Consider the following 25,721-nt stretch of genomic DNA (forward strand, 5'->3'; position numbering starts at 1 on the left):
CTTATTGATTGATGCTTGTCCTAAATATTATGACACTGAAAATAGTCTTATAGTAAAACAAGAAAATGACTTTACTTCACTAAATATAACATTTATCCAACTTAAGATTTCACCACAAAAATATGTCTGTAAAGGATTCCAATGACTTAATAAGTACTCCAGGATGTTTTGATTGCAAATCATGGCTTTTTTTTTCTTCTTCAAAATAGAAAACAACTGAAATTACAACAGTTCGTCTAATTGTCATTTAAAGCAATGTTTTGCCCTAGTTCCACAGATGTTTTTTTTTTTGTTTGTTTCGTTTTGCTTTTTGTTTTCAAGTGAATTAAATTTTAATTGCATTGCCATGACGCCGAAATGCTCCATAAGGCACTACAAGAGGCAAATCCCATGTTTCCAGAAGCAAAAGTCCTGTTGCGTCATTGCCCTCTGTTAGTGTGACGGGTCTCACAACCCAGAATGAGCACTTGTTGACTTGTAGGCTTGTGTCCAAGCATATGAGAAAGAAGGCTGTTGCCTCCAGGATGCCAGCCTCGGGGTGTCGGGGTCACACAGAGTGGCTGTTTCCATCCAGACGCACCAGTGGGAATTGACACATTTCATCTCTGCAAAGCCAAGAGATGTGCAAAGGATAAGAGTCAGATACAGAGAAAAAAAAAATCTCCAGCTACCATCACACTCGAAATCATTCCCAGCAGGTTCAATTCAACAACACAAGTTCCCCTGCTGCTTTAGGAAGGCGACTGAACTGAGCTTCATTTGAATAATTAGTTCAAAGTGAGTTTCAAAAACACTAACCCAACTGAGTTATGTTGGTTGAACTTGATAACTTAAGGAATTATGTTCAATCAACAAGTGTTAAGTCACAATGACACAGACTTGAATCAGACATTTTATAAGTTCACTGAGATAGAGGCTGAATTCGATACTAACCTTCATCATGGTTTGCATTATTTCAATTATTATGAAAAGAAACACATATCAAGGACAAGATTCCATTATGTATGAATTATGTTTAAACAAGCAAAGGGGTCTGGTTAGATTTAATTCCAACAATGCATGCTGGGAATTCTGTGAATATTGTAGACTTAATTGGATGATCTCTCAACAGTTAATCTTTCAATTCATCTTTTCAAACTGAACAACTTCAAGTCAGAAAATAAAAATCTGAAATAACTTTAAATGAATAGAACACATATACTTACATTAAGTTAATGATAAAAGATTAGTTGATTCCACTAATTTCCTGCATGGTGTTTTACAGTGTGTTAAAACTAACACAAGCATGTAAACAACAACAGAAGACGTACCCTCTAGATTTTAACACTCTCTGTCCCATACACGTTGTAGCCTTCACGGTACGTGGCAAAATTCTGGGTGTTTGCCGGAGGGGCTGGCTTAAAGTTTTGGGCGTTCTTTGCCAGCTTCAGTCTTTTGGTTTCTTGTCGTGACTTATAGCAGAACTCTATCAAAGCCACGGTCATAGCCAGACCAAGCCCTCCTACCAGAATATAGAAGACTCCTGCCACGTTGCTCAGGCTTAATGCACTTGTCTTGTCCTGGGGGAGGTAAAGACCACCGTTAAGACTTTTTTAAATGGCACTCTGAGGCTGACCTCAAAGAACATGTATACCCACACCAACATAAATCCTGTATGTACATTCTGCTGCACTATGACTAGACAGAAACTCTGAGGAGGTTGCTAACTGTGTCTACAAAACCCTCTGAGGTATAGTTGCTTAATTTAGTCTATAAGTGAGATAAATTGGAACAACTTAAATGTGTCTAATTCCTCCTCTCACGTTATCTCTACTCTAAAGAGCTGGGAAGGTGAATGTAGAGAGCTGCTATCTATCCTGTGTTATGGTCTCTTTACGAGACCACCTCTAAAGGAAGGCGGTCGTGGTCGTACAGGTCTACAGATTAAACCCTCAATCCACTAGCATACTGTAGCTGCTCAACTTCAACACACTGCATTTGTACAATCAAAGTGGCAAGCTGTGGAAGGTGAATTGAACCATTTTGCTGCTATTAAAAGCCAAACAGTAATATTGAAATTCATTTATGTGAGTTTTACCATTTGCATTCTAACCCTCTGGGGTATTTTGTAGGCCTAAAGGCAGGAAATCCTACTTTTTACACCTAAAAAGATCTGTTATCTGGCTTATAAACCTATTTAAATGAATTAAAAATTTTCCTTACTCTGACACTCCATCTACGAGACACGACTATTAAAAACCATTTGACCACATTGTGCTCAGATGGTATTTAAAGGTCAGTTTGGACTTGGTCAGAATAAGGATGCCTTTGGGAAACTAGCTGGTCATGTCAGCGTTAATACACACTGTTTGCATACAAATGAATAAGAACACCAATAAACTAAATTTCAATAGAGGTTTGGATAACAAAATAGCAGTATAATGGTTTCAATTCTATGATTCAACTTTTTAAATTTTATGGTATGAATAAAAAATATCGTGTAATCATGCTGCAATTTTACAAATCTTGAATAGTGTGCATACAGCAATAATGAAGTCATGTTAATGTAATGAATCATGATCACGGTGTGTATAAATTAGATTATGTGTAAAGCAAATCTAGTTTTTAATGTTTTTCATGTGTTATTCTGAGGGCAAACAAGCAACTATATCAGATATATCATGTCATGATTTACATATCTGACAGAATGTATGTTTTAGATGTTTGCATATGAACAGTTAGGTCAAAATGCATTTTGCAATCAGTATAAAAAGACCTGCAGCGACTGACCTTACTTCCAGAGTCCTTGGTTCCACATTCACCCTTATCGTACCACCATTTGTTTTTCAGCTTGTCTAAGATGCCTTGTTCACTGAGTTTCAATACTGCAAGGTTTACAGGAGTTCTTCACGTGGGAAATAACATAAATAACATTTTATTATGTTATTTTATGTTATTCAACTTTTTAAACTACTTTATACTGTGCAAAGCGATAGAGTAGGGTCCTGGCCAACACATCACAGATAGCAAGCAACACTACAGTGTATATAAATATAAATATATGACCTTTCATAATCCATGACTACCCTAGCATGCCAGACCCCAGCTATATCGCTTTGAGTAATCGGCACACACTGATCACAAGAAGAGGAAAGATTTGAACTTGCAGAATAAAGCAGCTGCTGCATAGCTTTCACAGAATGAAAGAAAACAGAGACAGTAATTGCTGAGGGCACATTTTTTTTGCTATGGGCAGCCTTTTTGATGTTTAGCAAGGTGGATCTAACAGGAACCCTTTCTTGACTAACAGACAAAACACAGCAGTCCAATTTCATTACCAGCTATTCCAGGCTAATGTCTCACAAAATCACCCCTTTAAATCATAAAAACAGGGTGTCCAATGCAACCCCCCCCACACTAGAGCACACCTTTTGTACCAACCACAAAGTCAAAAAATGTAAATTTAGATCCTGCTTCAATTTCTAGGTAACAATTGACATTATCTGAGATTATTTTACTTATCAAAGTGACAGTAAGATAAGATGAGAGACTCTAAAGATGCTTTCTGAACCAAATCTGATTAAGAGAGTCGAAGCTTTCCTGGGAGGGGGGGTTGTTTTGCAAGACATTATGCTTATTTCCTTGACTGCCTGATTTCCAGGCTGATTTCCTTTCAGAAAAAATATCACTGTTTGTAATCCAACATCATCAAATATATTGCATTCACCACTGTGTTCTTTGTATATCAGAACGAATAGAAATCATGTTTTCGGATTATTTACACACAAAAAATAAATCAATAAATAAAATTTTAAAAAAGTCATGCATGATGTTTAATAAATGATCTGCTGTCCTGTTCTCCAGTCAGAGCTCAGGGAAAGGCAAAGTTATGATGATTTTCATTTTGTTTGTTTGAAACATTACATTTGTAGCTGAAGGCAGCTTTAAATAACTTAAAATGTGTGTTTCATTCAACAAATCAAGCAAGTTTCAATAAAGACCCTCCTTCAATGATTTGTAATTGTATTACTTGGAGAATGTCACATTTTAGATGCTTAACCTTTGTCTTCTTATGATGCATTTTAGAGACACTATGAAGATGAATTGCAAACGAAGCTTTCAAGTGAAGTTTTTTTTTTTTTTTTTAATCTATTTGGGAGCAACAGCTAAAAATTGGCAATCTGTCAAATATCTGTTTAAACAGCTTATATTCATCAAAGACACTTTTTTTTTGTAGATTGTTATTCATGAGTATTTAGTGACTCATATCTTGGTTTCAAGTGTTTTTGTGTCCCTGTGACACCTTCAATGTGTTTTCAAACTGGCCCCTGCACCTCAGGGTGAAAACCAGATAAATGAAGCAGCCTTCAAACCACAGATTTAGATTCAAGGCTGTTTGGCTACATTAATCAATTCAGTGTCACATTTACATTGATCCATGTGTTTCGTTGCCCTCAGTGTAATAACCTTCTGTCATTAAGCCACATAAGGATGACTGTGTCTGGTCAATATGAAGATTAGTTGTTATTGGACAATATCTGAAACGTCCCACAGCATTTTGGGTAGGATGATCTAGTCTGGTGTCCGGCTTTATCTCTATGTTCTCATAAATACAAAGACATACTGTTGTTATATTGTTGTTATTAAACTTCTGAGCTGCAACAATCTGCTGGCCATCAGGTACCACCAGGTGGGGGCCATGGACTTAAATAATACACTGAAGTACACTGCACAGGGTCACAGTTTAGAAACACTAAAACCTTCTTCTGTGACTCTTCTCATCATCAAACTGAGATAAAAACAGCATTTGATCCATATTTTATGCACAGAAACAGATAAATATCAATAGCTGGGAGTAAAGGTTTGATGTTTGGTTACATGGTTCAATACCTAAAACTCAAAGAGCACAGAGATAATTAACTGCCATCATTTCTATTTCACTTCCATGTCTTGAAGCAGTTTGGGTTCGTAATTACTTTGTTCCAGACTTTAAAATAGTAGCATTTAAATATTTTTGCTCTTTTGTTGCAGTTTGGTCTGTGTTGGGAAAGAACTCCACCTGTCGTTCACTGTTCAAACAGAAAACATTGTGGGCTTCCTAAACCTCTCATGTTGGCTCACAGCTCCACAGGGTTCATTCAAACAGAGAAAACATATGATGTAGCAGACCTGGTTTTGCTCACGTTCACAAAGCATTGAGAGCACGACTGCAATAAACAGCTCGAATAGTGCAGCAACTTAGAATAACAACATTGTGCTTCCAACTGCGGTTACACGTTGAGTTTGTGGAGCACCTTTTTTCAAACAGATACATAATGTTGTGAAACGTAAAGAGCAAAATCAAGAGAGTTGACTGAAACAGAACTGTTTGTTGAATTAAGATCCACAATCTACAATATACAAGTCACTTATACGCTGATGTGTCTGTCAAGAAAATTTACTGTTTACGCTTTACTTTAATTTTCCCTATTAACATTTATAAGCAATATATGACCATTTAATAAATAGTTAATAAGTTATAATTCAATATAATGTAGTTGCACACAGCTGTAAGGCAGTTAATTAACACTTCAACAGCAACAGCTGCTTACAACTACGCTATAGTGTGTTATAAGCCATTTATTATGTTTAATGTTTATATACTGCTTATTAATGCTAAATAGTGGGACTTTAAATAAACATTATTAATTATAAAATAAAAAATAAATAATATAAATATATTTTATTCTATTTAATATAAATAAAAAATTCCAATTTAAACACATTAATTTCAATATATATATTGAAATTATAAATATATTTTATATAGTCTATTTTGATGGTTTATAGTTTATAGTTTTACAGTATTTTATATAGGCCTTCTGAAAAATGGCACAGCCACCACCTACACACCAGGCCAAAATACACTTTGTATATATATTTTTAATTTTCTTGCATCTTTGGATCTCTGTCATTTCTTATTCTAATTCTTAGTTTTACTCTCATTACTGTTCTTATTGAACCTCAAGAGTAGTTCACCTGCATTTTACTGCACATGTTGTTTGAGCATGTGAGAAATAAAAGCTTTAAATCTTGAATCTCTTGAGTTGTAACCAGTTCTGTTCTTTGCCTCCTTCTGTTTGCATCAATCTTAAACATGTAACATTAAATTCACAATGTCATGTGAAAATCCCTGGGAACATTAAATGCATGTGTTTTATGCCATGCCAACTAACAGTAATAAGGTTTTTATTTTTTCAATAAGAAGCTCACACTCTCTATTTCTGATTCAGCGTGTTCCACCCACTCATCAACTCACTTCTCCATGTGTAACTCTAAACCTGAAAAATGTTTACAACCAGCTTACTGGATACCGCGGTTCACATCGGCAATCAAGGCCTGTTTGTCCTGTCAGTTTCACCTTCTCTCCAGTCTGATGATCTGAAGGCTTATTAATTATGAATCCGGTTGATGAATCAGAGTTTGTTCAAATCTGGGACTATTTGATTCAGACCCTTGTGTCCATGTTTATTAATAATAATAACAATAATAATAATGATTATTATTATTATTATTATTAATAATAATAATAATAATAATAATAATAATAATAATAATAATAATAATAATAATAATAATAATAATATAAAATGCCTTGGTTCTCTCAATGACCCGAGCTACTCAGGTTAAACAAATGAAATTTCTCACATTACAGACTAATTTTGAAAACTGACTTTAAAGAGTCTGAATCCGACCCTCTGTACAGGGGGTGGACAGAATATCACGAACACCTGTGCAGTCTATTAGAATGCAATACAACAGCCAGTGCTACAAATCTTATATTCGTGAAGCTTAATAATTCATAATGTTCGGGCTGCGTCAGGGAGGTGCTGTGCTATTACCTAACATCTTATTAGAACTTCACAAAGATAGTATTTATTGGTGTATTGGATTGAATACAATGCATAGATGTGTCTTTTATTGTGTCCATCCCCTGTAGTTGTTTTGAGTCTGTGTGTGAAAGACAAATTAACCTCCCCTCCCTCTGATTTCAAGTCACATCAGAGCTTTACCCCTCAGTGTGACTGCAAAACAGGACAACAGCATCTAAAAACATTCACGACCACACAAAACAACTCACAACACCAACTGCCCCATGCACAATACTGACTCTCATGGCCAAATCAAGACATAAATCACATTCTGTATGATGTCAAATGAAATACACATCACACAGTAGAAACATAGATTACCCACAAAGATGTGAATATTTTATATCATCCAGCTTTGATTAATAAAAAATTCCCTGTAAACACATCAAGATGTGTGATTTTAACGTTCTGGGGTTTTGTTTGGTTTCAGTAAGCATGACTGATTTCCAAATATATGTGCTGAATTTAATTTTTGCAGCACAATGATAACATGATAACTTAGTTTTATGTTATGCTGTGAAAGGTCATATTTTCTCAGTGGTAGTTACATACAATATATTTTCATATTTCATTGTTAAATTACCCACACATGCATTTCTGTTTCTGAAAGTAAAATAAGGACATAGAAATATGGCAGTCAGATGTGACAGTGTTACACTGATCATTTACTCTTTTCCTAACCGAGGGGTCGAGGCAAATTGCCAGCGAGATGTGACAGCTTCTTTGTGTTATCCCACTGGTAGTATCCATATCCTGCTCACTCAGAAATGAATGACTACAGTTAATAACAGCAAAGTTTTCTTTGTCTCTTCTCTCACAAAATGCCAAGAGTGCTGTGGTCATGAGGCAAGCTGAAGAGCAGAGGCAGAGATGGATTCACAGTAAGGGCGTTTACTGTGCCCTGGCATCTGAAACACAAGATCAGGGGCCTCATTCATGGAAAGGTTGTACAACAGATTTGATTGAAGGCAAATCCTCATCAGTGTCAATAATTTACAGACTGACCTGGAGAAAGGCCCCAGCTCTTCTGCAGAGCTGAGCCTGACGTGCACAGCTCTAAAATAGTGAGGATACATGATGCTGGAAAGCATGTGCATGGTATGAAAAAGCTCTTCTTCTTTAATTTAACTCCTCCTCTTTGATTTAACTTGACATTTAAAGCAAGACTATGTAACTTTTTTTGTCCAAGTAAACATCAGAAAGGCCTTACTTATGGTTGCAGTTTCGCAAAAAGTTGCATAGTCTCACTTTAATGCCTGAATGCATCTTCACTCAGTCACTGTTACTTTTACATGAGCCGTATGTTCACTATGAAAAATAAGTTGAATACAAAATTCAAATCAAATCCTCTTGTACAAATGGAGCCCCTGGTCATATCTTACACTCTGCTGCTGCAGGGTTTACCAGGTCAGGGTGGCCATGGAAAGACTTTTGACTGGCCTTGGATCAAGACCAACCAAAGGTTTCTGTCGGTCTTACGCTGGATTTCGGTGAGAGGATGTTGGACAAAAAAGTTTGGACCGTTAGTTGTCACTCTGTCATTAGAATTCTCACGTTTGCCTGTGATGCTTAGTCCCCTCAAGACAACGCTGTTTCCTGTGCCTAACGCCCAGGCGGCTGATTGGAGAGTGGATACACTGGTCAATTTTACAGAGATACTGATAATCTGAAATCAGATTAGATCTACACTTTGATCCGTCTGGCAGTACTTTGAAAGTCACATATGAAGATACAAAGCTTTCATGTTGGCCTGTAGATATAAAAACCAGAGGGAAAGCTTGTGTCTGTCTTTCATAACCACAGGCCAAGAACACAGAAACAACTACTCTGTCACAAGCACAATATTAAACTCCTAATGTTCAGTTTTCTCATATTCTTCGGCACTAATTCTGCACTCATCTCACATTATTGGGCTTTTTTCTCCTCCATTAGCCAAGTAAAGGGTTCCCAGTTGATCACATTTGCACAATAAAAATGGAAAAGCAGACATATTCATCAGTAGCCTAGTAACGGGAGTTTGGGCCGAAAAACTAAAGTCAGTGACGACAGCCTTGCCGATTACTCTGTTCTAGGATACCCGACTTTGGTGACATTGAGGCTGACCTTAGAGTCACCTCCCCCGCTGCCGCACTCTCCCTTGTCGTACCACCATTTGTTTTTCAATTTGTCCAAGAGGCCTTGCTCATTCAGTTTTAATACTGCCAGGTTAACAGCATTTCTTGAAACGATAAAACATAACTTGTAAGAAAATGAACAGGTCCGTGAGAAATCTAATATAGAATATTAGTAAATAATAGTGATAAATATCAATGGTATATAAGGGGAGCACGGAAGGGACAAATTGGTAAAGAATTTCACTGGTGTGGAAGGGTAAGAAGCATTTTTTACAGCAAAGAAAATGTTAAATATTAGAGAGGTGGCATGGAGGGTTACATCGCTTGTAACTGAAGTGTGCGGATGGGGACATTCTGTCATTGTTGAATTAGAGATAAGAACATCCAACATGCAGCTTAACATTCATCACAACTGACAGACCAGCATTTTAACTAGCAAATTAATTAAGGAAATATCTTAGTGTTGGATTAGAAGCAATGCAAAAGGGCACCACAGAAACCAGGGGGGGAGGAGAGGTTGAAGGGGAAAGAGCAAAACAAACAAGGTTGGGGAAGGTGATGGTGCAACATCAGCATTCAAATGGATTTACTGCATGTGACTAGTATACCAATAACCTTAAGAGAAAGAAGAAAGTAATACAGACACAAACCAGATATACATAGGACAGAACAGAAAATGGTTGAACATGTTGATTCAATTAAAATAACTTATAATACTGTTCACTCATTGATGCACTTAGAAAAAAAAATAATTAAGGAATGATGAAGAAGAGAATGACAAAAGGAGACATCAGGGTAGGTGGAATACTATAACAACATGGAGGATATTGTTATATTATCCCACCCACCTTAATGCAGAGCCTTTGGGTGTGGCCACACCATAGCCCTTAGAGTCGAGGTTCCCGCCCACTTTCATGGTGTCACATGGCTTCCGCTGCTCTATGTACTCATTCATAGTGGATTCGAGAAGGAAGGCGAACTTTCCCTTCGACTTCCGTACCCGGGAAACCCCGTCTGGTGTTGTCTTGGCAAACACTGAGGGTTCTGCTGATTTCATGTATGACCACATTTTCTCATAAACTGCTATTTTGGAGCGCTGCATTTGAGGACACAGAGAGAACACAGAAACAGTTTAGTTATGGATCTAATAAAACATCAACAACATTCATAATAAGCCACTGTGGGTTTTTAAAGCAGTAGTTAGACATTTTGGGAAATGTTCTTAGTGGCTGTCTTATCGAGAGTTACATGAAAAGATTGATACCTCTCTGTGTTCTGGTATGGATGTATGGAGGAGGAAAAAGCAAGTCCCTTCCAATTGTTTTTCATATTTTCTTTGGACATTTTCCTTGTCTTAGAAAAACTTGAACCAACCTCACCCTCTAATTAACATGTTATATCGCACTTGTTTAATGCATACACAAACAGGAAGTCTTTATGATAAACATAATCAACTCCCTGCTCTAGCTCCATCCTTACTGCACAGACATGAGTGGTATCGATCTCCTCAATTAACGCTCAGCAAGAAAGCAAATGAGCCAATTTTCCTACATTTCTAACTATTCCTTTAAAGAAACTCTGAATCACACAGGAAAAAAACTGCTGCTGCCGCTGCCACCGTGCTTCATGGCCACGCCTCAGACAGTGATGTGATACCAGGTGTTTTCAGTCACTACAGCACCTGCTGTGACATCACTGAAGTGCAATCTGCTTGAACATGTCAGCACATTGAGGGCAGTGTGCTGACAGTTTTCTGCCTCTTGTAATTCAGAGTGGATTTACCCTTTAAATGCAAACAGTGCAGCAGAGGTAGTGGGCCTTTTGCCAGCAGCCTGAAGTCTGACAATCTGGCAGCTCAGCAGAAGCAAACTGCCGACCATGTTTGGTATCAATATTAACAGACAGTCCTGACCTCCTCTTCCTCCCCCTCCTCCTCCTCCTCCTCCTCCTCACTGTGTGCTCCTACCAGCAGGTTACAGCTGGAGTCACAGTCATTGTGGTTTGATTTTTATATTTTAAATCAAATCAGTCCATTTACAAATCAATACTGAAGTGCACTTGATTCGACTATGGTGCTTATATAACTTTTAAATGTGTCAAACACAACCTGCTGTGCAGCATGATGCTACAATGTAGTGACAACAGTGACGCTGTAGGTTCCCAGCTGAATATTTCAGTGCAAGTACTTCACATACATTCCTCCATGTGAAGTGTTGAAGTACTTGAAGACATTTTTAGAGGTTATAGCAGGACTTTATGGTGACAGGTTGTTTTGAGTCACTTAGATGTTTGTCATTTCTGTATTTTGGTATATTGATATATATTATCCATTTTGGGCTTAATCTATACAAAATTTATAGTAAAGATTTTAAAGATTATTATTGTTTAATATGTTATACATTATGTTATTTCTAATATACAGTAAACACAGTGATATATAACATTGTAGATGTAATATATGTATTTTAGTATATTGTGGTGAAATATACTGTACAACAAAGAGAGGGTAGGGGGTTCAACAAATATTTATTATCTGTTTGTATAAAATTTCTCAGTCATGGTCTATATATTGTGTTACACAATACGAAAATATAATATGTGATATTATGTCTTTTTCTTGGTTTTTAACATATTGGGCCCAAATAAACACAATACCTTAAGGTTAGGTTTCACTAAAACATGTCATCTCTTGTGTGTGTTGTGTAGATGTATAAAAACATTTAATCAAAAAAATCACACACATGCATTCCCACAGATTTACGACTGTATCTGTCCATCTGCACCTTTCAGCATCTTCTATCAAAGGGCAAAACACTATCTCTTGGTTCTTGTTATTGCACCTGCCATAAGACTGTCTTATGATTTCTGCTATGGTCAAGCCTGTGCAGGTCTCCTTTGAGCACATACAGTACTTTCTTAAAATCAGTGCACAGATTGACATATTGTCTTAATCATTTTGTTTGTTTGTGTCCGAATGACTTCTGCAATCATGAAAAATAAGAACCATTCTCCCAAAACGTGAATGATTTTCATGTAATTCGGTGTCTGTCGTGAACCAATCTAGTCCAAAAGAAGACCGAGGTCATGAGAGATTAGGATCTCATTATTTCACAGTCATCTGTTTTAACATGGTCAAATATCCATGACTCCACATGATATTAGGACAAATACTAGTTCAAATAGTTTGTGTTAGTTGTTGTTGGACTGTGTGTACAGTTAATTCTGTAATGCCACTGTCTTTTACACATCTGACCCGCTCACTCTGGGACTGACAGCTTCACCTCTGTGGTGCAGTCAGCTGCCAGCTGGAGCAGCTTCAGACACGCGCAGCATAGCCCTGCTCTGACACTCAGTACGCTACTAAAAATGGCCAGCAAGAGGCTGATCGCCGGCCACCGGGGAGCAGGAGTACACAGCTGTCTACAATAGAGGGGGAAAATAGAGAAGCTGCGTTAAACTGGGCTAATGTGACCTTGTACTCTGAGTTTGGAAATGGAGAAGCATCTCAGAGGGAACTTTGGGTTGAAACTTTTCATATTTCCTCATGTGTTCAAGAGGCTGCTTGTCAGGATCGTTTTTATGGAACAGCAGTCAGGTTCATAATCTGACAAACAGGAAGTAAAAAAAGTGTGACGTCAGAACTCAGAAACAGTGGAGCAAGTTTTCAGAGAAAATCACCTTATCTGTATGACCTTCATACGATTTATATGATATTTCATATCATTTATGATGGTGGAACATATTTCTTATTTACAACACATATTATAGTTGGAATTGTAAATGTACTATTATTCTGGACATGCTATTCAGTATCTATCTACGGTCCTTGATAACTGGGCGATTGTCATACGTATTTACTTGGTTATTTATAGTATCTGATATAGAAGAATCAAGTCCTTGTATCCAGTTTTATCCAGATTGTGTGTTGAGCAGCTGTGTGAGTCAGTCCAACATCACGTCTGGTAGGTGAAAGTAAAAGAAAACATCGCAGTGAACTGACAAACTATGTCAGCTCAGTGTTGTGTACTGCAACATAAATAATTCACCAGAGATGTAATGGATTGTGGGCTCGGGCTAGTGAGTGAATCATTCTTGACATATGCACGATTTCAGTTCAGTTGAGTGTTCATGTAAACACTCTTAACATGACAATAATAACTGATGACAGGCCGGACCATAGTGTGAAAACAGCAATTCTTTTCTGGGTTATGAAGATGCACGCTCGTCAGGAGCCAGTGTTGAAATCTGTGAAACTCCTCATGCTGTCAGACTGATTCGTCCACAGAGAAATCTTCTCACTGCAGCAGTTGAGTCTCAACAAAGACAAATTATTCGTCATTAGTGACCAGCGTATCCACAAACAGGTCATATCCTCTGGCCAGTGAGGAATTTTAAACAAACTGATCTAAACTGGAATTCTTCCAGCTACGAGTTCAGCTACCAGTCGAAGAGCTGAGAGTGATTCATGGCCCTCTCTGTATGTCTGTCTCGCTGTCATCCCAAAACAAAGATGACAGACTAAACAAAGCATGTGCAATCACCCTGGTGTTTCATTTCTATCTTGTGCAATTCTTAGTTACATTCATGGTGAACTATGTAATTAAAACTAATTTTACTGTTTGTTCATGATCAGTAATAACAGGGTTAATAAAAATTATTAAATATTAGCATGGCTGGTTTAGCAGCGCCGCAGTAATTAAAATCATCCCTTACAAACAAACTCTGAGAGAATACACCACCTCAGTAACATAAAACCAAACGCAGCATGTTAACTCCAGCATCAGCAGCTTATTTAAAGTTATTCATGTATCAAATCACAGCTTTACTGGAAGTAGAAGCAAGTGAAGATTGAGGAAACATAATATGCAACAATTAATCACAAAAAAGTGGCTGAACATGAGAATTAGATGTTTGAAATTTCTTTTAAAACAATAGTTTGTCATTTGGGGAGTTAGCCTTTTTGCCTATCTGCTGAGAGATACATGAGGAGAGTGATACCACTCTTCTCTCAGCTTAGCTTAGCATAAAGATTGGAAACAGGGAGAAACAGCTAACAGCTGTCTAAATACATGAAACTAAATAAAAAAACAAAAAACAAATCTGCCTTCCAAGCCTCTAAAGCTGATTAATTAACATGTTGAAAAAAGGTTTAGAGGTGCTGATAGACAGATTTTTAAATTTTAGGCAGAGCCATGCATGTCTAACCGCTTGCTGCCTGATGGCGCTACAGTTTGAACGCCACATTAGCAGAGAGAAATAAACACATATACGCAATCTAGATGAAATTGAAATTAAAAGGTCAAATCTATTTAAAGTAAAACTATAACTCCAAGCTCAGTGGCTTGAGAACAAAGTGTGTTTCAAATAAAAGTCTTGAAAAATTAAGTCATAAAATTGACTGTGTTAGATATCATTATACGCTGCATGAGCTGAGGATGCTACATGACCTGGATTAGGTGATGCATCCTATTTGAATATCACTGTAAATGTATTTACAGCTCTTATTAATCATTAGCATTTCATCACCAGTTTTCAATAACCATTGCTCAGAATGGCTCCTTTGCACTGACAGTTTGGAAGAAGAAAAGCAGAATATTTGTCACGCAGGATGAAGTCACTCCATGCCTGTCAATTATCTCCTCAGGAGCACCTTTTGACAAATCACAGCCTGCCAAATACTTCAATGATTAGCACTTCCACAGAGTGGAACTGCTGCTTCTGGATCTGCTGCTTTTAATGTGATGATTCAACAGGAAGCCTCTTAAATTATCCGTTTGATATTTTGCTGAAACATCCAACAAACACGTCAAAAGTGAATGTTTCAATCTGATACATGTGCCAATCACCTATCGTCTTCATTTTTTCATTATTAAATGGAATTACGGCTATTCAAACAAAGTGAAAGTGGCGAATAATTCCAATAAACTTTAGTGTCCTATTTTATATCGCATCTGTTGTCTGTCCCTCCAGTCATAATAACAGAGCCGCTGCTACAAGTCTAGTTTGAATTATTACACAGTAAAGGAAGAGAGTCTCTGTCAGCTATGTGATTCACTATGAGCCGTATTCAATACATTTATTTTGCAATTTTGGAGACAACTATAAATCTCCTAAACAGAATGGTGTAATTTTCAGAATCAGTGGTAACCAACCTCTCCTGTCATCTCTTCTGCTGCAGTTTGCTGGATTCTCCTTCTCTCTCTGAACAGCCACATTTTTCATGAGTTTCAGTAATGTTTTTAAGCACTGCAGTGCAGGAGACGGCGAGTTACAGATGACCTCCTCAACACTGATCACGCTGATTGCTCGACCTCAGTTCAGCTTGGCACAGCAGATCATGTCAGTCTACTCGAATGCTTTTTCCACTGTAAATCGGTTGGGTCACAGAGACATTACGCACGCCATCCCTGCAAAATCACTCCCTCCCACTGTTCAGCACACAAACAAGAGGAAGAATCTTTCATCCTAAAGGTAAAAATTTCACCAAAATCTCCTTTGTTATGTGGTGCATGCTTTCATTTGATTATGTTTTGACTGACTCTGTGCTAACAAGAAAGCCCTCTCTCTGAGGCACTGTCTGAAACCAACACACAGTTCCGTCCTGATCACTCCCAAACCTAAAGGAGTGCACAGTTTGTATTTATCAAATGTCTCAGACTCACTCGGAGCAATCACACCAAGAGACTGAGAAGGACTAAAAATAGGCACAGCTCAGAGCTGGACATTGGATGTGAATGACATTTCCATTTCCAAGGAATAGGACACCTTCTTTGAGATTGCCGTTCTTTTTTTTTTTTTTTTTTTTACAGAGGCCCACAAATTGGAATTATAACGACATCTTGTAGTTTTTTTTCTCTACAGTTTCAAACACACACAGAAGAAGCCTGATAATCAGACTGAACTGTCATTTCCTTTCACTTCATTCTTTGTGAAATGCTGAACAAATCGGAGATATGGGCGCCGATTCAGACGCCAAGACAGAAATATAGTTAATGCAGAATTTCAAAAATGTATCCACAAGTGTCAAAACGATCACATGCTGCCTGATACAATCTGTGACCTGCTTTTGTACATGGCCAACACTAGTTGATGTTTAATTATTACCGCTTTTAAGGCTGCAGCTTTATCTCTTTCTTATTAGAAGATGTTTATGCACTGTGACCTTGAGTATTTGTGCACTTGCTTTGAGAGCACTGCAAATGAATCTACATTTTAGTGGAGTTCGGTTTATGGTTGGATGAGGGGACATGATTGTCCTGGTTGCATAACTGAAGTATTCCTGTTGCCAAAAAAGTGCACAGCTGGAAGAAAAATCTTGATTTTGACAAAGAGAAGGAGAGTTAATAAAGTGGATTTGCAACCATGCTGATGACAGGCCTTCCCTCCTGTGCCTAATAATGCTCTGCTTTGACACTTGGAAAAATATGAGCTTACTTCCACCATCCATCCCAAAGCAACGTCTTTTAAGTCACTTAACAAAACAAATTCATGCAATTTTCTTTTAGCTGTTTACTCCCACAGTCATACTTAATTCCTTTTTTAATAAAATCTGTGCTGAATTAATCAAGTGTAGTTGTAGTATTAGTGCTGTATCAGGGAAAAAATACAATTCTAGACATTCCTCTATTGATTATTCATTCAATTTATTACCCTGCAGGTAATAAATCAAAACCCCCATGAAAGCTCCAGAGACTAATTCAGCTCTGTGCTTTTGGCCAGCATTAACATTATATTTGAGCGACACTCATTACACAGCGCAGTGACAGCATGGATGACAGCCAGGTGAGATACTCACCCTAAAGAACTCCTTCGTAGAGCCTGAGTCTAACGTTCCATAGGCGATCTCTGTCTGCTTGGCCAGGTCCTCGGCACTCTCGATCGGAGAGACCATCCTCTCCACGGTGAGGAAGGCAGCCAGGTTGGCCGTGTAGGAGGAGATGATGATGAGAGTGAAGAACCACCACACTCCTCCGACGATGCGGCCGGACAGAGACCTGAGAGGAGGACATAAAGCAGAGAGACATGAGTGCAGAGTGCTCAGATCGGTATGAGGAGGGGGGAGAGAAGGATCATTCCCTACTGTGTCTCCAGCTCACAGCTTTGACATGTGAAGCTCAGAATCATGTGAAAAATCTCTGTATAGTGTCGGATCAACTGTCCAGGTGACTGCATGTCCCTGGTGCTCCACGCTCTCACATATTAGCATAAATGAATTTAAGTGAAGTATCATTAAGTCAATGTAGCAGCCTTTACAGCTGATTAAATCTTTGAAAGTCATAATAAGCCTCATTAACTCAATATAACTGCGTCCACATTTAGCTTTGGAACTAATTTAGGTGAGCATCCATCCCAGATAGCCAAAAATGCTCAATCCAACAACAGCCTAAATCCAGCAGCCTGCAGACTCATGTGATGCTCCAGAATCTGTCCAAGATTACCCGGGTTCATTCGAGGGACAGCGGAGTCCTGATCTTCAACTTAACATTTGCCAAGTAACTGAGCACATTCTCTTGTGCCAGGTAGTGAGTTTATCTGCTTGAGGTCTCTGCTGCAGCCCCTATTTGATGTTGAGTGAAGGCTTTTGTTCGTGTTTGATCTGTTGCAAAGTGTAACACTCTCCACTACAAATTTAGATCACAGAGGATACAACAATTCGGAATTAAAAGCACCATGAGACTCTGTCTGTTATTGAAGTCAGGGTGTGATGAGCCAAACCACTCCGTCACACAGATACTCCCACCCTGCTCACTGGTCCTAAACCAATTCTTCACAGTTTTCACATGAGCGTAAAGGCTCTGACTTCAAATCTGCACCTCACAGTTCAACCCCAGGTTCATATTTTCAAATTTTACTTTGCACTCTGGTGCCATCCCCAACTTGCACGATCACATACGTATTCCACTGAATGCGCCGCTTTCAGATTAACTCACATTTCTCTTTTGCATCTATACTGCATCACTCCACTGCATATGTATTGCTCTGGATTGTTTTCAGGGTTTATGTATGTATTTATGCGATCAATGCTATCTAAATATGCTGTTACATTCAGTATACTGTTAGTTCATAATCAAGGTTTCAGAGAGACTGCTTCTCTAGGGAGATTGTTTCAAGTTTTATCTGTAAATGGCTTCAATAATTGGGATAATTATCTAAAAGGTCACATTAAGGCCAGTTTACCACACTTGATTTGAGATGGTCTAAACATAGTTGAGCCAGAGGCAACGTTGTATCCACAAAAAAGCACTAGAGATTACAGAAGGTGTGATTAAGGTATGTAAATTAGAAAATACACTTCCTCTTCTGGTTATTACTGTGACCTGGAAACTGCTGGTCTATGTTAAGCTTTTTAGCAAAAATCATGGCATCAGCAGTTTCTGTTCAGATACTGCATGCTTGTGCCTGACTAAAATCCCCCATTTGTTGCTTAATTTATTCTTTTCACTAATTACCTGTGGATCCACAACTATAGATTCCAGCTGAAGAACCTGAGCTCATATTTAGCCTTAGGCATCCAATCTATAACTGTCAGATGCGACGATCATCTCTCTGTAACTGTGGAAATTAGAGGCAGTCATTAAGTCATTGAACTTAATAAAATAAAGTGATAAAAGTTTTTTTGTTTGTTTTTTTATTAATTAATAAAAGATAAAAGAATTTTAAATATCTCCTCATTAAAACCCCACATTTTCCCAGTAGCACATCATTAATCATCCCATTCAATATTAAATTAATGTGTATCTGTGAAAACTTCTTGAATTTTCTGTCACTGGTCTTCAACCAGCTTCTTTACAAGTTTCAAAATTCCCAGAAGAAAGGATGTTAGAAGTGGGAATCATCGAAGAAGAAGTCAGGGACACCACAACAGTGATGATGAGTAAAGAGATGGATGGATGGATGAATAAAGGGGATGGCCATTGTATTGGGAAAAATACATCAAGGAGTTATAGTGCTGATGATTGTTTTTCCACACAAAATACATTATATGCACCAAGTTGATGACCGTAAAATGGGACATGCAGCAAAAACACGGTAGCCCTCCAAGAATCATGAGAAAGTCAAGCAGCTACTTTGAATGAAATGTAATGACCCCTGTGCGTTTTACAGTCCTCAGCATGGTGGATATAAGTTATTTTGTGGATGCAAAGCATCACTGCCAGCATGCAGCTTGAAAACAAATGAATGCACAGTAGTGAGGTTTTTATGGGAGGAAAGTGCAGTGAAGTGAAGCATGAGGTTAGCAGTGGTACCAATGCTCAAAATAACCTATATGCACCATGGCAGAATGGAAATAAACGCATGGGACTATAAAATGCAGAGAGATGAGGAGGACAAGTGAGAGGTGGTGAAGAATGAACACAACAACCAACCTTGGTGAGATATCGCATCCTTGCTGCATGAAGGCACCCAGGGAGAACCACAGGCTATTAAAAATCCCAAAGTCATTTGGAGGGTCTGGGGGGCTCTGAGGGTCTTTGGCCTCATCGTTCTCGTCCAGATGCCACTCATACGGGCTGAAACGGCTCACGAGGAAGAGCACCACACTCACGCCAATATAGGCAAAAACTATACACATCCAAATCTCATAGGCCAGTGGGTCCAGGAAGGAGAAAACCCCGGGCTTGGACTTTTGAGGCTTCTTTATCATAATGGAGATGCCCAAGCTCATGAAGGGCTTAGAGAAGTCTATCACTTCTTCCCGTACCAACGTTATAGTTAGAGGAGCCACGGCTATGTCAGCTCTCTGTGAAAATGGGAACAGGCATACTGGGGGTTAGTCTTACAGAAGAAATCATAAATAAGTAACCAAAGTGTGAAATATTGATTTAATTAAGAAAATATTGACAAACTAATAACCATGTCTAAGTCACACTGTCTTATAATCACACACGCATGGCCAAGCACTCAACTTTAAAGTGAATTCATGGAGTAAAAGAGATTGGACACAGTGAAATTCAGCAGCTTAGAATATACTGAGCAACAGACCTGTGGTAACAACGGCAGTAAGAGCGAAGCTGCCATTTGAAAATGAGTCACTCAGCATTTGTGTTGGCTAATGTCTTTGTCTCGATCCAAATCTCCTCTATGAATCAAGCGGAGGGTTGGAAGACAGAGGTGGAGGAGATTATGTAAGGATTCCATGAAATGTGAATCAGCCTGTTAAATTCACCTCCATCAGATCCTCTGCAACGCCTGACAGGCTCATCAATTAATATGTCACTGCTTTGAGGGGAGAGTGGTACTGTAACTTGGCCACACTCTGATTTAAAAACACAGGAATATATTTCACCTAGATGATTCATATCTTAGATAAAGTTAGGAGGGGTCTCAATCGAATGCAGCCGCCCATTATTTATTCTTGGATAAGCTCATTTACATCTGACTGGCTAATTAATGGCATTTCAAATTCACTGTTGATGCATAAATATAGCTGAGGGCTTGTCATGGCCATTTCAATTACTACAGAGGGTCACCGTCCATCTAAGCTATTAATACCGGTGTAGTCATAACTGCACAAACAACAGGTGTTGAACTGAGAAATCTGCACTGAAGCACTGTTTGCATGCAGATTTGTTTGGATCCCAGTCTGCTGTGTGAGATTCTTTTTTTATTTCTTTTTACATTATTCATTCAGCAGCTGAGGTCTCATAAAAGATGCAAATCGTCTTGTTAAAGCCAGTTCAAGTGTGAGGGAGCCATAAGACGGATGATGAAACCAGTCATGGTGAATTTATAAGTGCTTTCCAAAACTCCAAAGTCCATTTCAGCCAAATATCCACTTTTGTTTTTCTGTACATGTTTTGTTTTTTTGTTTTTTTTACATGAATGATTATCACCATAATCTTTGTATTGAATTATCAGATTACCAACACAGTCATCAGAAGATTCAGATTCACTTGGATGACAACAAGTGAGGTGAAAATGGTAAAAATTGAAATATTTTACATGGTATTATTCACTATAATTTTATATCGTACTGTATGTGATTTGGTTTTGAAGATGGACTGAGGAAGTTTTATAAAATCTCTCTTCTGTTCAAATTCAAATGACCCTTCAAGACATTTACTGTGATTTACAATAATCTGAGGGCTAAGTAGCAGGAATTGCTGAAAACTGAAGAATTAACCCCCTTCCCTTTAGGAGCAACACAGGCAGACTGACACTTACCCCATAAACCAGTTCACCCACCATCCCGTTCCACGTCTTAGTCTCCGGATCTCTGGCTCCGTACTTCCCATCCGGCACTATTGACAGCTTATATTTTATCCCCACATGTTTTGCAATTTCAGAAGCTAAATCGACACAGTAGCCTTCATATCTGTCATTCCCATCCATCTGCATATAGTTTTTCTTGTACATCACATATGGAGCTTCCTGTTAATTAGACATAATTTTGAGTTCATAGTTAAGAAAAGAAGCACACATCCACAGTGGCCAAAACCTCATAGGTCATTGGCCTTGATTTGGTACTGTAGCATGCACATGCAGGGTTGACAAACAAACACGTGGGGAACATAAAAAAGACAAACAGAGCAGAGGTTAAACACATCTACACAACATCAGTTGCAGGCATGTTACTGGGGGACTGAAAAAGCGGGCCACTGCTGGAGTAAAGAGGCCAATTGGGCCAGCGGGAGGAGTGAAGCATTTAACACATATAAAAGGAAGCAAAGCAGGACATCAAGTCTCCCTCATGCTATCCTCATCCAAAATCTAAATCTGTGGAAATGGGTGACAGGCGGGGGTTGCATGTGCTTTGCATCAGCGTGGCAGAAGGGGAAGAACAAGCTGAATGGAGCACTTTTCCAGTTCATAAAGTAAACGTCAGTGACAACAGAGAGATTAAACACATCAGAAACATGGAGACTCACTCATTCGTGCAAAAAAAGTGTGAACCACTTCAGAAAAGTCATGGCCAAATAAAATGTTTTACTGATTCAATTTGCTTTTCATTTGTTCTTTCATGACAGTAAAATAATCTGCTTGTTTTCTTGATTTATGGTGTTTGACTAATTCACATCATCTCTGTGCCTCGGATTTCAATAAATATCGTGTGATTCTTCCAACATTTAAAACATGTTCGCCATTAAACCTTCTTCAGATGAACTGATGTCATCTTGGGATATTCATCAATGGCAATATGTTTTTTTTCACACGGCATGTACATGTTTTTTTAAGGGTTACTGGACTTACAATAGAAGTCTTCAGAGGAGACTGTTACTTGATGCTTTTAGAGTATCCAACAGTTTTACTCCTTTCTTGTTTGAGCTAGTCCTTCTTTACCTTCTCTTCCATCCTGCAGTCATGTACAATGTTATAAAAGAGAAAATGAAAGATTTGCACCCTACAATAATAGGGTGGCCTTTCATTAAATATGGCATTTTCTTTAAAGTTATGGAACATAAGAAAAGCAAGATGAAGTTAATGAGATGACTGTGATGCATCTAAAACAACAGTTGTCTTTATTCAAATCAAAGGCATGCCTGGCAGAGAGAAAATAATGCAATGGCACGACTCCTCTGTTTTTCCTCCCTCACTCTGAATACTGTTGTGTTTCCAGGCTGATCATGAGGATAATGAGTTTCTAGATGTTGAAATGAGAATGTATGACTATTACATTCTGAATTTGCCTAAGATGAAAACATAATAGGCAAAGTCAGAAGGAGCGATAGGCCATGATTTTAAATGTAAGATAAGGCGCACCTTATTTTACATTTAAAAATGGCTGATGATTACTGACCTGCAACCACTGTCTGTAACTAATCTCACTAGCACTGCGTCTAAACCTGGGCCTGATATACTGGAAGCACTGGTTTTAGAGAAATCTGACATTACAATTCAGTGCCAAACCATTAGGTAACTTGAGGTGAATTTGAGCAGAGATAAACAGCCAAAGGTTGCAGCCTTTGGTTGTTTATGTCCTCCTGTTGTGCAGATCATTTCCTGTCTCCTGTGAGACAGCTGTCCCCAGCGTCACCGACATTTTACTTAATGAGAGGGAAACATTTTTACTTACGTATGCACTGAATGTGAATACGATGGTGTCTATCTCTATCGTTATCTTTACCAAAGCCGTTATTGTGATGTCACTACTACAACAGCCCACTGTAATATAAAAAAACCAAAATGCTTTGGCACCCACACGGATACAGTTGAAACACTCTTTGTGAATCGACTGTTTCAACATGTAGTGAGTGGATGGAAAGCAACTGAAAATAAAATAATTCTACCCTCCCAGGACAGATTGCAACAATGGACACCTTGACCTTGAGTGGCAGAAATCTTAAGGTGAAACACTTAAAACCTGTTTGAGAGTGTACCATAATAGTAGTGACCACAATTGTTCGGTTTTCCACAGAAGAGGACTCGTTGGTGACCTGTTGATCCATAATATATACAAATTTTTCGTACTCATTCCAGTAGCCGATCTGAAAAGGACATAAAGGTTCACAGTTATTACAAGAAGCAGAAAGAGATTTCGTTTTTTACAGTAGAGCCTCCAGGTACATGTGAGTTGGCTGACTCTATCTGTGCAGCAGGAGACAGTGTTGGTTTTGCCTGATGTACAGTTTTATTAAAAGCTTGTAGTGGTGCTTCTCATTTCACCTGAGCTACACTTGAGCAGAGTAGGAGTAATCTATTCCTGGCTCAGCAAATGTTCTCTTATATAACAGGAATGCAGCACCAGTGGAGCACTCGAAGGCTGATAAAATTAATACCACTAAGACAAACCTAATAAATTTAAATGTGTCTTATCTAGCCCGTGCAGTGGGTTGCTCTACTGTTCTATTAATACTACACATAGCACATACAGTCAAATCTAACACAAAACAAACACAGGCCTGTGTCTGATTCCAGTGGCTGCATTATGATTATTTCTGTTACACAAACACTGATTTATTCAGCCAAGAAGAAATCAATGTCTCCCAATGCTGCTAGCTATAACGCACAGTACTCACTCTGTTGTCCGTGCAGATTGTCTCACACTGAGTTTGGATTAAAGGGTGGCTGTGATGTATGTTGCCTTGTGAGCTGAGCTATGTGGACAGTATGGGGCCACTTCCTCTTGGTGCCAGCTTTTGTGGGGACCCTGTCAGAGGTCAGGGTCGTGGAGCTAGTCAAGTCACAGTGCCTGCATTGTGGGCCTGTGTGTGTGTGTGCGTGTGCGTGTGTGTGTGTGTGTGTGTGTGTTCAGGCTGCATTTTTTTTGCTGTTGGTCTGCACAGTTATACAAAGCCAAACTACATCAGAGCAGTGGGCACCATGAGACCCCATGTTGTCTGGAGATAAGTCCAACTGAAATTAAAAAAGTAATTTTTTTTGTTTTGAAATGATTTTCAAATTTACTGTTAATAGTTTTTTTTATTACTGAAGAGAGGATGTTTCCCAAATGACTTTCTAACTTCCAAACTAAGAGTTGAGGTACATGTTTGCGACCAGACCTTCTCTGGTAACTGTGCCTTACAAGCTGATAAAGGGGTAGACAGTGTTTTGTTAGTGGTATTGAAGATAAAGGACCTAATTCAGCATCTAAACTAACAGACACTGACAAGTGCCACAGCTGTCAAGCTAACTAGCTAAATGACTGTTTCGAGCAAGTGAACATTTCCCCCTGTGGATGTTTGCTGGCTTGTTTAAGCCAAGGCACAAGACCAGACATGTGTCCATGCTTGTAGACAAAATGGACACTATGCAGCAGGAAGCTAATGTGTCACACAGCTCACAGCTCTACACCCTTTTCAGTCTGTGTCTAAGGGTGAGGGTTAAGATAAAATATTTTTATTGGCTATATGATTAAAGATGCAGATTTCCTCCTTTGTAGTTTTTCTCAAAAGAGGACAAAGGAAATCTAATTTACAGTGTTAATCTTTAAAAAGTACCACGGCATATATATGAACTTATGTACGGACACTGTAATACCAGCAAGGACTGTACGCTGCTTTCCAAACAAAAAACCCTGGATCACCAGTAACATCAAGACCCTCCTCAACCAGAAAGGGATGGAGACAGGGAGAAGCTCAGGTGTGTGCAACATGAGCTGAAGAGAAGATTAAAGCAGGCGAAGGAGGACTACAAAAAGAAAGTAGAGAGGAAGCTGCAGAACAACAACACCAGAGAGGTGTGGAAGTGGATGAGGACCATCACTGGCTATAAATAGAAGAACAGCCAGGCAACATCAGGTGATGTGAACAAGTCCAATGAGTTCAACCTGTTCTACAACAGGTTTGACACAGCCTCACCTGTTCTCTCTCCCACTGCTTCAGCTGCAGCTTTTCCTATGACATCTCCTTCACAACCTGACACTGCAGCTGCAACTTCCTCCACACTGGGGTCAAGTTTCCTGTCCTTTACAGCGGAGGAGGTGAGGGCGGAGATCAAGAGGCTACGCCCTGTAAAGGCAACAGGCCGGATGGTGTGTGTCTGAGGCTGTTAAAGGACTGTGCAGCCCAGCTGTCTGAGACTCTCCAGAGGACCTTTAACTTAAGCATACAAACAGGGAGGGTCCCGGTCCTGTGGAAAGCATCATGTCTTGTTCCAGTACCTAAAGTAGGACAACCGACTGAGATAAATGACTACATCATGAAGACCTTGGAGCGGCTGCTTCTCCACCTTCTTAGGCCACAGGTTGAACATGCACTAGACCCCCTACAGTCCGCCTACAAAGAACATATTGGAGTGGATGATGCCGTCCTTTACATGCTCCATTGGGCCCATTCTT

At 38.8% G+C, this 25,721-nt stretch overlaps 1 protein-coding gene across 2 annotated transcripts in view; it reads right to left on the minus strand.

The window, feature by feature from the left end:
• Positions 1-6: 6 nt before the first annotated feature.
• The window catches only part of gria3a (glutamate receptor, ionotropic, AMPA 3a), a 66,440-nt gene continuing 40,725 nt past the window's right edge, over positions 7-25,721 (minus strand). Inside the window, exons 9-16 of one of the 2 annotated variants that reach the window (XM_087173576.1) lie at positions 23,323-23,430; positions 21,170-21,376; positions 19,372-19,745; positions 16,800-16,998; positions 9,853-10,100; positions 2,770-2,884; positions 1,311-1,559; positions 7-605 (exon numbers count right to left, since the gene is read on the minus strand). In XM_087173576.1, coding sequence (XP_087029702.1) covers positions 1,314-1,559; positions 2,770-2,884; positions 9,853-10,100; positions 16,800-16,998; positions 19,372-19,745; positions 21,170-21,376; positions 23,323-23,430 — 1,497 coding nt within the window. In that variant the 3' untranslated portion in view covers positions 7-605; positions 1,311-1,313. Of the gene's footprint in view, positions 606-1,310; positions 1,560-2,769; positions 2,885-8,993; positions 9,109-9,852; positions 10,101-16,799; positions 16,999-19,371; positions 19,746-21,169; positions 21,377-23,322; positions 23,431-25,721 lie in introns of both variants that reach the window. The other variant, XM_087173575.1, reaches the window with a different exon arrangement.

Source organism: Seriola lalandi, unplaced genomic scaffold (assembly GCF_002814215.2).
Source record: "Seriola lalandi dorsalis isolate HSWRI2012SDOR001 ecotype SW California unplaced genomic scaffold, Sedor1 jcf7180002054256, whole genome shotgun sequence".
NCBI lineage: Eukaryota > Metazoa > Chordata > Actinopteri > Carangiformes > Carangidae > Seriola > Seriola lalandi.